This window comes from Alligator mississippiensis, chromosome 14, assembly GCF_030867095.1.
Source record: "Alligator mississippiensis isolate rAllMis1 chromosome 14, rAllMis1, whole genome shotgun sequence".
Lineage (NCBI taxonomy): Eukaryota > Metazoa > Chordata > Crocodylia > Alligatoridae > Alligator > Alligator mississippiensis.
In genome coordinates this window covers 2,728,732-2,741,529 of record NC_081837.1, presented here as the reverse complement: position 1 = coordinate 2,741,529, position 12,798 = coordinate 2,728,732, and the positions used below count along the sequence as shown (strand labels likewise).

The window sequence follows — 12,798 nt, the reverse complement described above, 5'->3', positions numbered from 1 at the left end:
GGAGCGCACGTGCGGGCGGAGCATGGCCGGAGGGGTGCGGGCGCTGCGCCGCCTCGTGCCGCCGGGCGCCTGGCGGGAGAGCCGCGAGCTGGGCAGGATCGCGGGGCCCGTGGTGAGCGGGGTCGGGCACACGCGGGGCCGGCCCGCGCCGGAGCTGGGGCGCAGGAGGGAGGGGGATCCGCACCGGGTTGCTGCCCTCCCCTGGCCCCGTCCTATCCCATCCCATCCCATCCCATCCTCTAAGCACGGTCTCTCTCTCTCCAAAAGAGGCCTGGCTCCCTTCCCTGGAAAGGCAGGATGTAGCAGGCAGGGGCCAATTAACCCCCATTAACCCCCGGCCTCGGTGGGGATGACAGTGACCTGCACCCTTTCCCCCCCAAAGCAACCACGGGGGCCGCTCATCTGTGTGAGCCTGGCGGGACTTGGAAGAGCAGGGCTGGCTGATCAAAGCGGCTCGGGACCGGCCTTGCAAATCCTCCGGGTTTGGTTCCTTTCTGTGTTGGAGCGGTAGCACTTGGAGATGTGTCGCGGCGGTTTGCTCCGGTGGCTGCCTAACCGCCCCCTTCCAGGACACCGCTCGGAGGCTCATAACTGGAGAAGGGAAAGAAAAATCAAAGTTCGGGTTACTGCTGCGTCCAGAGGTCAAACTCCGGCTAAGGGTGTCCGGGCGGGAGAGGGGCTGCCACGCCGCTTTCTTGGACCACGGCAGAAATTCAGCCCGCGGCTGCCAGCGCAGCCGTGCCAGGGACCCGGCTCTGGGCTGCCAGCCGCGTGCGTGTGCACGTGCGTTCGGGGCGGGCGGTGTTTATTGCTCAGTGGTAGCAGCTGGAGCGCAGTGGCAACTGCCGCCTGCAAAGGAGCAGGCTAAACTTAGCATGAAGCGCTAAACTCCTTACTGAATCCATTTTAAATGATCACTGTGGGAATGCCAAGGCTGGTTCTCCTTGGGTAACGTCCCTCACGCACTTCCTCATTCTTTTCCCTCTGCTAACACCCCTGTGACTCCAAAGTCTGCCCATACCTGGCCCGCTTGGCAGCTGCCGCTGCATGCCCCTCATTGCAAGCCCATAGGACTTGTCCGCACTTGAGAGTTCGTTTGCATTTCAGACAGCCAGAATGACTCCAGAGCAGCTGTGTTTCCCGGAAAAAAAAAAGGCTTTGTTCCTGTTCAATTTAACCCACTTCAAAAAGAAAAGAAAAGCGGGGGGGGAAGGAAGGGGTCAGTCCTTCCTTTTGCCTGATTGTTAAGATGGGGAGAACCAGACCCTGCTCCCAAGACTCCCAGTAAGTTTGTACAACATCCAGCACAGCAGGGCTCCCATAACACAAACCAAAGCCGTCTCGGAGCTGGGGCCTGCCTGAAACTGCATTTTTGATATTTAATTTTTTGAAATTTTGTGTTCAAGGCCAAATCAGAGCCAAAGTCTCTCAACTGGGCAGAGCTCAATCATTCTGGTCTGTGTGGCGCTACCACCAGCAAGTATCCTACCTCCCAGGTGCTTCAGATACTCCCAGATCCATGGCAGGCATCTTTCCCTGGAGGGTTTGGGGTTTGAATGCCCCCTGGTCTCACTTACCCGTAGCCAAAAGGCCGAAGGAGCAAGCTAGAGGGAAAGCCGGAGAGCCATCCCCCCTCACCATAAACCATCTTGAACCCAAAACCTGAACCTGGAGCTCCTGATGCATCAGTCTTCCTGGCCATGCCGGCCTTGCTCTGGCACGGTTATCCCCCCTTCACATTTCCTTCCGTTTCCCTCCCAGTTCCTGGCCCAGCTCCTGGTCTTTCTGATCGGCGTGGTCAGCTCCATATTCTGTGGCCATCTGGGGAAAACCGAGCTGGATGCCGTGACGCTCGCCGTGTCCGTACGTATCGTTCTGTTGCTTTTAATGCTGGCGTTGTAACTCGGCCCACCTGGGAGCACCGTTGGCTATAACACTGACCACGCGTGTCGTCTCCAGGGTGCTATCCCTGCAGTTCCAGCCGCTGATACCCGGGAGGGTAGAACGGTGGTGGTGGGGAGCCAGGTTAGGTATTTATCCCAAAGTCTGTTCCCTCCAACTTCAAGTCACGCCACCGTGTCCTTTATAGAGCCCTGCCAGAACAGCGTGTGGGTGCAGAGAGTCCTCTCGAAGCCTTTGCTACTTTAGATGATGGGAACTTTGAAGCAGAAGAGGGGGGAGATGCTATATAAAGCGGCCTTAATGGACATTACTTGGGGGGGGGGAAAGGGACACTTCCAGGCACCGAGACCAGCTCGGCAGTGTCACCCAGTGGCCACACACACCCACACACCGCTGCAGATGGCTGGCTTTCCTCTCCTCGAGTTATTTCCCTCCCTCCATGTTTCTTTTCCAGGTCATCAACGTCACCGGCATCTCCATCGGCTCTGGCTTAGCCTCAGCATGCGACACCCTCATGTCGCAGGTAGGTAACAGTCCTGTGGCTTCCCTTCTTTCTCCTGCCCCTGGGTCTCGAGCCTGGGAAGCTCTGTCTTGGGGTAAGAAGGCTGAGAACTGAATTCATCAGCATCTGACCCTCCTATTTGGATGCAGACCTTGGCTTGGCAAGGCAGCAGGACCTTGCCCTCTGAGCACCTTTGTCTCTGCTCACCTCCACCACTGCCTGGACCTGGGGTGGGGAAAGGAAAGCTGACTGGCCATATCGTACCCAGGGGAGGGAGTGCTAGAAAGTCACGTGCCGCCTCAGCCCCATTCACTTCGCCCTCTTTAATCGCCCGCCGTTGCTTCCCGCTGACCAGAGCGCAAAGCCGCTGCGTAAGTGCCGCTGGTAACTCATGCCTCTGCTTCTTCCTCAGACGTACGGCAGCAAGAACTTGAAGCAGGTGGGCACCATCCTGCAGCGCGGCATCCTCATCCTCTTGCTCTGCTGCTTCCCCTGCTGGGCTGTCTTCATCAACACCGAGAAGATCCTGCTCCTCTTCAAACAGGACCCAGACGTCTCCAGGTCTGGCAGCAGATCCCATCTCACACCAGCTCTGATTTGGTCCCTTCTAGTGCAGACAGCAGGTCCGTCTGGGACTGAAGCGTCCCCGCTAGGCCTGCAGGAGACCCTGTGAGCCGAGCAGGCAGCGGGAGCAGTGTTAGGTGTTAAAGAGCCAGTATTAAGTCCCTAGCAGAAGCTAAGAGCTGACCAGGACTTCATGCCCCACCGTCTGCCTTTGGTCCCTCTGGGTCATGAGTCGTGACTGAGTCAGGCTGGTGGACCGGTGAGGCGAGGGAGAGCGCGCTGTGCGGTATGCACCCTATGAAGAGGATGGTGATTGCTAAAGATTTGCTCCAGCGCTGTACTGAGAGAGACCTCCACGGACTTAATTTCTGAGCCTCTTGCCTACAACATCTATCCCCTCCACATCCCCCCAGGCAGGGATTGAGGGTGCGGCTGAGAAATGCCCTTCATTTAAGGCCAAGCGGATTCTTGACAGCGGATGTGCTTGGTTTGGCTCTTCCATTACTGTATTATTCATTGGGTGGGAACCTATTGCTTTTTTTTTTCTTTCCAGGTTAACCCAGGTTTATGTGATGATCTTCATCCCAGCTCTTCCTGTAAGTCGCCACTAAGGTTACGCTGCCTTTGTCTCGGGGTAACGTGAGGATGCCATTGCTCTATATACAATGACATTTAATCTCAATGCAGCCTGCCAGAAGCTACAGTGCCCAACATGCAGCTGCCCTTCTAGCCCCACTACTTGTCATTGCGTGCTGGTATCTGGAGAACGTTCAGCAGTTTGCTTTTCATTCCTAATGTTACGGGCTCAGCCAGCGGTCACTAGTGAACAAAACAAGCCTCGGAGTAGCAAGCTCCTGGTGCTAATTTGTCCAGTGCAGGCAGGGAGCCTGCGGGCTGGGGGCAACTGGCTTTCTCTGACAGTAAAGCTAACTGGCTGCTGCACCTGGGCGCCAGTGGTTTCCCCAGGACTTTGCCTGGTTACGGCAAGGAGCACGCTACGGGGAGACGCGTGCATGGTTAAGGCAGCTCTAACGAAATGTCATCCGACTGTTTTTCAGGCTGTGTTTATGTACCAGCTGCAGACAAAATATCTGCAAAGCCAGGTATTGTGGGATTATTTGGGCTGTGGATTTGAATTTCCTCGAAGGTCCTTGTTAAAGCAGGAGACCTCAGTTCATCCCCTCCCTGTGGAGGCTGGGGGGAGAAGCATTGCACAGCAAACGCACCTTGCATCAGCTCCTGGGAGTATGGGGAGCACATTACCTTTCAGCCCACCCCATCCCCTTCCAAGACGGGAACAGCTCTGGGTGCTCCAGGGGAGCTGGTCAGATCTCTTTGGCTGCCAAAATGAGGCGGCCCAGTGCGTGGCCTGGAGAGGGTGATGGGAAACCCGTGCCTATAGACACTCCACGCTAACATGCATTTTTGTGACATGCTGGAGCTGAATGGAAACTCTGCTGGAGCAGAGATTGATCTCCTGCCTGGCCTTCTCCTGGAGGCTTGATTTCCCGAGACTAGCCGTTGGAAGCAGTGCCCAGGTTCCTTCCTGGCCAAGGGGCTGTGTCTGGCTGCGCTGCTGGGGAAGTGCCTCCTAAGGTCTCGTCTTTGTTTGCAGGCCATCATCTTGCCACAGGTGGTGACGGGGGTTGCAGCCAATATCCTCAATGTGGGCATGAACGCCCTGTTCCTGTATGCGATGAAGCTGGGAGTGGTGTAAGTCTGAGCAGGCAGAGCCATGGGTAGCCACTCAGTGAGGTTTAGCAGAGATCTGGGGGCTTGTCAGACCCAGGGCCACGGCTGCTCTTCTCTTGCAGATGCTCCCTGACTTCATAGCTGTAGGTCTGCCCTGGGGTGCTGCCAGCCTTTGGAGTGGGGAAGGGTTGAACCCTCTGAGTGGAGAACGGAGTATCCGTTTGGGAGGGCGCAGGCAGCCTGGCTGGTGCAAAGGCGTACGTGCTCCTGGCAGCCAGGGGTGGAGGAGACACCAGTACAAGGGAAGGAGGGGAAGTGCCACGTGTGACCAGCCTGTTTCTCCCTGCAGGGGCTCTGCCTGGGCCCACACGGTTTCTCAGTACACCCAGATGATTCTCCTCTTCTTGTACATGCGGTGGAGGAAAATCCATGCGCGGACCTGGGGAGGTAAAGTATGTCTCCGTCCAGTTCCTACATTACTTGGCTGATCCTGCGATGGGTGGATGCCCAGGCACTGGCTTCTGTAGGATCCAGCCCTGTGTAGCGTGGATACAATGGATATCCTCAGGTAGCAGCTCCTGTCTCCCTGAATGAGACAAATCCTAAGTGCTTAGCATACGGGTGGTGCCTTAGCTCAAGCCTGACCTGGGATGCAAGCTCATTCTTGGCCATCTTATACCAGTGCATGCACTGACGACTGATAGGGCTGGGCTTTGGCCCCTGGGATGCTGCCTTGTGCCCTGGTTTCTGCAGGCTGCACCCTGCTACAGCTCACAGCATCCTGTGTGGGTCAGGAGAGGCATCTGCTTCCTCCTGACTGATTGCTGCCTTGCTACAGGCTGGACCTGGGAGTGTCTGCTGGAGTGGGGCTCCTTCATGCAGTTGGCCATGCCCAGCATGCTTATGATGTGCATTGAGTGGTGGACCTTCGAGATCGGGAGCTTCCTGGCAGGTGAGCTAGCAGAGTCCCGTGCAAACGCCCTCTCCCTTCTCTGCTCCCACGGAGGTCTCCTAGTGCTGGCGACCCTCACGCCTTGCTGAGCAGACCTGGATGGTGTCTCTGGCCTGCAGTCCCCCCCTGGATTCTGTGGGTGGGTCCTACAGGGCTCCCTGCTTCTGTCAAACCAAAGCCCCCGCCAGGAACGAAGCTAATTGTAGTGATGGTTAAAAGTTGGCTGTGGCAATTCCCTTCTAGGTCTGATCAGCGTGGTGGAACTAGGGGCTCAGTCTGTCATCTATGAACTGTCCAGTGCCGCATACATGGTAAGAGCTCAGGCCTGCTTGCAAGGAGCACTAGTGGCTGGAGTAGGAGCACGGAGAGCGGAAGAGGTTCCCAGGCAGCCTAAGGATGTGGGCTGGGGTGTTCGTGGTGCCAGACTACGCTCCATTTTCCTGCTAGGGCATAGCCAGACTGCAGTAGGGCACTGCCTGCCCCTGCCCCTGCATGCTTGGAGCATGGATGAGCAGATCACTACTCGCGCTCTGTCCAACCTTCCCCTCCTTCCTGCCCAGGTGCCCCTGGGCTTCAGCGTGGCTGCCAGTGTCCGCGTGGGCAATGCCTTAGGATCGGGGGATGCAGAGCAAGCGAGGACATCCTGTATCTCTGCGTTGCTGTGTACAGGTGGGACCATTCCTCTAGCTAGTGCCTGCTGGCCTGATCTACCCTGCAAGAATTTCCCTTCCCTAAATTCTTGGGTGGCTTAAGGCAAAAATGCCTGAAGGGCCCCATGAACAGCGGGGCTCTGTGTGGGGCACTTTCACCCCGGCAGGGATGGTCCCTCCAGCGGAGATCGTGATCCCAAGCAGCACAGGAGAGGAGCAGAACGTGGGCCCTGTGTTAATCAAACTGCCTGGCTCTTTCAGGAGTGTTGGGTGTAGTGGTGGCCACCTTGTTGGGGACCCTGAAGGACGTTGTGGGCTACATCTTCACCACTGACAAGTGAGTCATCCAAGTCCATTCAGGACAATTCTTTACCTCTTTCAAAGAGCTGTTCCACACACGTAGGGAATTCGTGCTATTCAGTCACAGTCCGGAAGGGACATCGCAGTGCCAGTAACTAAGGAGCTGGCCCAAAGCCCATCGATTTCCCATGGACTTCACCGGGCCTGTGTGTGGCAACAAGCATCCGAACTAGAGTTCATTCCCCCCTCGTAGTCAGGCCGCCCCGCTCCCCTGCAACCCTAAGTGACAGCCACGTGCCTTTCTCCCAACAGAGAGATCGTTACCTTGGTGTCTAAGGTGATGCTGCTCTTCGCTCCCTTTCACTTGTTTGATGCGACGGCAGTGAGTATTTCCGTGCACCCGGCAACCTCCTCTGCGAGCTTGACCGCAGTCACGTTGCTTATTCAGCAGTCTTGGTTCCTCTGACTCTTGCAATCTGTCAAAACACAAGTTTAATATGCTATGCAGTCATGGTGCAGCTGAAAGTAGCGGCCGGTGATATTCTGGAGCAATCTCAAACTCCGTAGTGGTTGCAGCTACCACCAAGGCACCCCAGATCTCACCATTATGGGTTAATAATCTGTGGTCAAAATCACAGTCCAAGATTGAGTGGTTGATGTTGGGAATCAAGGCGCCGAGACACCCAGCTCGGTGTTCAGAGGAGCTGGCTGTCCTCCAACACCCACAGCACCTGGGTATGACCTTCTGCCTGCTACTCGGTTTATACCTAGTGATGTCCTGCCCCGTGGATGGGCTGCAGGGGGAACGGACACCATCACAGCAGCGTAGCTGAATCTCACACGCACATGCACGTGCTCACGTACAGCCACTAAGGACACAGTCGCACAAGTTGTTGTGAACGGAGGAGAGCAGGGTTTTATGGCATGCTGGCAGCTCTGCAGTAAGTGCCCAGGTGCTCACACTTACAAACGAAAGTCAGGCTGCATCCCACCCCCCCTGAACGAGCCATAAGCAACCACACTTTAGCACTCAGGTAGAGGGGAGAAAACCAAGTACACAGGCAGCTGAAAGGGATGTGGGTGCACAAATCAGCTGCTCCACCTCTTGGTATCTGGGTGGCTTTAGCTTCATGATTCATTCATCAATCATCTACTCTGCATACTGGAGTAGCAAGGACCCTTCTATCATAGAACTCTTGGGAGGGAGACTGAACAGGACTGGAATCGAGGCTGGCTTCACGGGGTAACGCAGCAGCCTCAGCCCATCTTAAATTGTCTCAAAGCTGCACTTTCCCCGCCAGGGCTGCGTTGCTGCCTGCCAGGTGCGGCAGGAGCAGCTGTGCTGCGCACTGACTCTGCTCTCTGTCCTCATAGGCGACCTGCGGTGGTGTGCTGAGGGGGACGGGGAAGCAGAAGTTCGGGGCCATCGCCAACGCTATCGGATATTATGCCATCGGGTTCCCGCTGGGAATCTCACTGATGTTCGCCGCAAAGCTTGGGGTGCTGGGTACGTGTGCCGTGAGCAGGCCTGGTGCTGAACATCCGACACGTATGGGCCACTGCTCATGGCAGGGTGAGATCCTGGCCCTGGTGAAGTCAGGGCAGCCGTTTCTACTGGCTGCGGCGCAGGGAGAACCGACTGTTGTAGGTGTACGCTGACCAGAGCCCTGTTTCAGCAAACCACGCGCTTCGGCTTTGCTGGCTCCCAGAAGGCTCAAGCCCGGGCTAGAGCATTTAGCTGAACGTGGGCTCAAATAGGCATCTGCTTTCAATAAGAGCGTGGAGTAGATAGCAGTGTAACTCCAGCATACGGATGGGGGCTTCAGTCCAGCGCCTCAGGGAACAGACAGCAAAGCAGATTTTGCTGTTGCCTGTATACATACAGCATGACCCACCATAGAAAACCAGCTATGTCCATGTGGTTGCAGTGGTGTGAATTCACTGGAGTTACTCTGGGTTGCACCTGGTAACCGAGCAGGACACGGCATGGTGTCTGTCCTGTGACAAACGCACGACGACTTGGGCCCAAGTATAGCTGCAGGCGGGGTCAGCCAAAGGGTTTTCAAGGTTGCTGATGGGAATCCACGTCTGCTGGACGACGAGGTCCATGACGGGGCTTGATCAGGACTTGTGCATCTCTAGTTTGGGAACGAAGTCCCAAGAAGTGAAATAGCTGCAGAGTGAAATCCAGATCCCAGGGAAGGCCAGGGGATCTGGCTGAGCTGGACTCGGGTGCAAGGACCTCCATCAGGGGCCTTCAGATAACTGACTCCGATTTCCCTTTGTTCCAGGCCTATGGGTGGGACTGATCGTCTGCATTGCTCTGCAGGCCACTTCCTTCTTCATCTACGTCCTGCGCATAGACTGGAAGAAAGCTGCAGAGGAGGTAAGGCTCTTGCAGCCCACTAGTCTCGTCCAGAGGCTCTGTGCCGGCTCCTGAGCCAGTGCCACATTGCACAGCTCCGCGGGCGCGCAGTGTTGTGAAAGCACAATCTGTCTCTTCCTCTTCCCTGCTTGAAGAAGTGTGTTTTGCTGGGCGTGAGCATATGCAGTTCACGCCTTGAACCGAAGGAGTCAGCAGAAGGGCCGGGGTTCAGAGGCACTCGCTGGTTGTGATCCAGCTGAGGAGTGAAAAGCAGAGCTGGCAAAGCCAGGTCGCGGCCCACACAGCTGCCCTGTTCAGGGCGGGGCAGGACTGATCCCTGCGGAGGGTGCTGCAGCCGAGGGCCTGTGCCCCGGGAAAGGAAGCACCTTGTGCGCTCGGAGAGCAGGAGGCCGGATCTCTCGCCCCAGTCGGTGGAGCTGGGAGCGCGTTGTGTTCCCAGCTTAGCCGGACCCTCGCTGGCTGCAGTCCGCTGCTCCGTTTGGGATGGGTTTTGATGGCGTGCCCGGGCGACAGGGAGAATCCGACCCTGTTCTCTGTTTCAGGCTCAAATCCGGGCAGGCCTCCAAGTGGAAGCGGAGATCCCAGGCACCAGCAGCTCTGTGGTTCATTTGTCTGGTCTCGGTATGTGGCTGTGGGCCGGAGTCGTACACGCGGTGCCCCGAGCTCTGGAAACGCTCCCGGGCAGGGTGTGGGGAGAGGAGGAGTGCTGTGTGGGAGCTGCTCTGGCTGGCTCATGCCTGCAGGCTCTGCCCTTGCAGCAGCGTGGCCTTCAGTGGCTGCGGGGCCCCAAACGGACCCCAGGTAGCGCTGACTGCCCCGAGCTGGCCAGCAGAACTGGCCTGGGACCACTGCCCTTCGCCCCTGCAGCTGGCCGTACAGCTCGGCCCAGGCCCCGCGTGTAACACTGACCCGTCTGCTCCCCAGACTATTTCACGGCCGAGACAGAAGTGCCGGACACTGTGGTCCTGCCCGCTGCCACCTCCAGCAGCGAGAGCCTGCCGGAGCCCCAGTTCATCCCCGGAGAGGAAGCTGCCGGGCCCCTCGCTCTGCCAGGAGGCAGCGTCTCGCTGGGGAAGGGCCTGCTCCTCTGGCGCGGGCTGGCGCTGGCTGTTGCCATTGCAGTCCTGCTGGCGGGGGTCCTAGTGCGGCTCCTCATGGGCAACGGCTAAGCATAGCCACCGTGGCCAGAGACGTGACCGCTGGGACTGGGGAATGCCACCCGTGGGCAGCCGTTCTGGAGTGCCACAGGAAGGAGTGGCTGAGATGCTCCTCCATCCTGGCCCATCTCTTGGGGTCCATGGTCTGGTCACGCTGCCCATGCTAATGGGCTGGGAACGTGCCTGTGCCGCCACTGAGCAATGCTGACCCGGGGGCGTTCACCCCCTCGGTGGGAGCCTGCTGGGCCGTCGGCCTCAGCCATTTCCTGGTCCTGAAGCACTAGTTCATGTCCTGTTCTGCTGTTTGGTTTGAAGCTCGGGCTTCGTTGGCCCAGGCCCTTCGTAGGCCCAGAGACCCCATGGGGGCAAAGGCCTTTTATCTTTCACAGTTGGCTCTGGGGTGCCCCTGTAGTCTTAGCCCAGGGCTAAAGGTTGGGAAGTTGTTTCTGGGCTCAGGCAGCACTGCCTGGGGCGCGCAGACCCACCTCTGCCCACAGCGGCGTTCGCTCTTGCACTACTGTCGCTGCTCTTCTGATGCTGCAGGTTTCCAATAAACATTCAGGTTGTTGAATCTCTTGCGGGGGTTGTTGCTGTCTTATCCAAACGCTCCCACTTTTACCCCTCGATCATGCTTGTCGGCAGAAGGAAATTGGAGAAGTGGGGCTAGATCCTCTAGTGCATCCCCTGTCTGAGGCAGGATCACCCCATCCCAACCAAAATGCACGCTTCTGCTTTCTACGGCAAGGGTCTGAGAGTCGTGCAGCTGGCATCAATCACTCCCATAGGCTTCCCTCTGCTGCCAACACACTCTTCTGCTAGCGGGCACGCGCACGGCGATGACCGATACTGAAAGCAACCCAACTTTCCAAATACACTAACTCCGTCCTGCCCCAGCGAACCGCTGTCCTGCAGTAGAAGTGTCCTTGCCTGCTCCGCTCTGGACGCAGCCCAGAGCAATGCCCGCTCACCAGCCACCTGTCCTAAAGCAGCCGGTGCCCATGGCTGACTTCCCAAAGGATGGAAGTCATGTGGCTGCCACTCAGCCGCGTGTCTGACCTGTGACAGTGCAGTTCTCCTGCCGCGTTTGAATGGCACTGACTGCTGCCCAGGAAATGCAGAAACAGTGAGTAGACGAGCCCCCCAAAGCTACCTGTCCCCTCAGCTCGACTCCTCCCTCCCTGGAAAACACTCCACAGAGGAGCAGGGGTGGAGAGAGTGGGGGGGATCCTACTGCTCTACGGGATCCTGCTCACACAGGGTCAGATGGGGTGAAAGCCTTGCTTTCATCTGCCCGACAGTTTGCATTAATGGACTCCATCTCGCGCATACAGGACTCCTGTGTCGGACCTTGCAGCAGCACTTTGCTGTTCCCAGGGCGTGTGGACTTGGCCTTGCCAGGGTTTCTGCATGGAGACGCTTCCAGCGTGACCAAAGGCAAGGTCGAATGTACCAGGAAACGGGTGTGATCCTAAGGGATATAACCCTGATTATAGTACCGGCATCGTCTCTCCTGGACAACAAGGCAGATTTACCCTCTGGGGTGTTACAGACGCCCCTCTTCCCTGGCTAGGCCGTCTGGTTCAGCACGGCCCCGAGTGCTAGCTTGGGATGAGAAAGGTGATCTCCTCTGGCAGCTTCTCCCTGTGGGCTGAATTCATGGGAATGATGGTTCCCTGCTCTGCTTGGCTGAGGAGCTCCCCGGATCGGTTCCTCCGCTGCAGGGCCCTGGCCCCACCGACACTTAACTGCTACCTACTGGAAGGGGCTGGGGGAGATGCCTGACTTCACGTCCTCGGTTTTTAGTCTAAGCGGTTGTCCGGGGCTGAAGTGGGGAGCAGGGTGAGATGTAACAGCAACGATCAGGCTCCTGGCCCGAGCGCTGCGAAACCACAGTGGGCTGAAAGCAGCCGGCAGAGGCCGAGCCTCTGCCAAGGGGGCATTCGGAGGAGAGGAGGGTGGAGGTGGTGAACACGGCTGTGCAGAGAGAGGTGCCGGACTCCAAATCCATACGTAAGCCCCAAAACGCACCGAACGGGAGCGAGCGCAGGCCCGGCACCACCAGCGGCAGAAAGCGAGGCAGGGGAAGGGCGCGACAGCTCAGCTGGGAGGAACGCAGCTGCCCGTGCGGCCGGGCAAAGGCAACGGGAGAGGGTGCAGGGCTGCGAATGCCTCTGGCCCATTCACACCTCCCCGTTTCTCATTAACCAAGCTAGGCCAAAGGGAAGCCCCTGTTGCCAGCAGGCCGGTCAAGCTGGGCCAGAGCAGAGGGTTACGGAGAAGGGCAGCTGAGGGGCGAAGCCCTGGGGAGGCAGCGGCCAAGAGGCATTCGAGCGCCTGCACTCAGAGGGGTCCCTTCAGTCGCAGCCCAGCAAAAAACCGCGTGCGCCAAAAAGGCACCTGAGCCACGTCCCCGAAGCCGGGGAGCCATGTCACTGCTGTCCGACAAAGCAGGGCCCAGCGTGATGGCACGGGCCTGTGGCAGGAAGCGGAGGCCGTTGGCCAGTGGACTACAAGGAAGGCTAAGGTGCATTGCCCCTGGCAAGCCATAGTGCGGGCAGGACTCACCGTTTAATCCCAGCGCTGAAGGCCCGTCTACAGCACCGAAACCAGACCTGGAGCTCTCCCAGCCCTGCCACCGACCTCCTGCATGGCCATGGGCAAGTCCCTTTACAGCCCACCCCTACAATCCAGAG

At 57.9% G+C, this 12,798-nt stretch overlaps 1 protein-coding gene across 2 annotated transcripts; it reads left to right on the top strand.

Moving 5' to 3' along the window:
- Positions 1 to 5: 5 nt before the first annotated feature.
- LOC102566915 (multidrug and toxin extrusion protein 2) lies at positions 6 to 10,676 on the top strand. 2 transcript variants are annotated; one of them, XM_014603753.3, is made up of 17 exons: positions 6 to 112; positions 1,762 to 1,863; positions 2,357 to 2,425; positions 2,817 to 2,965; positions 3,522 to 3,564; positions 4,027 to 4,071; positions 4,584 to 4,681; positions 5,010 to 5,107; positions 5,499 to 5,612; positions 5,856 to 5,923; positions 6,173 to 6,281; positions 6,524 to 6,599; positions 6,875 to 6,944; positions 7,937 to 8,069; positions 8,854 to 8,948; positions 9,491 to 9,569; positions 9,873 to 10,676. In XM_014603753.3, exons 1-17 carry the CDS (start codon positions 23 to 25, stop codon positions 10,115 to 10,117), a joined length of 1,683 nt encoding a protein of 560 aa, XP_014459239.1. In that variant the 5' UTR covers positions 6 to 22; the 3' UTR covers positions 10,118 to 10,676. The 2 variants fall into 2 exon arrangements, with proteins under 2 accessions (XP_014459239.1, XP_019347451.1); XM_019491906.2 differs by lacking the exon at positions 4,027 to 4,071.
- Positions 10,677 to 12,798: the final 2,122 nt, after the last annotated feature.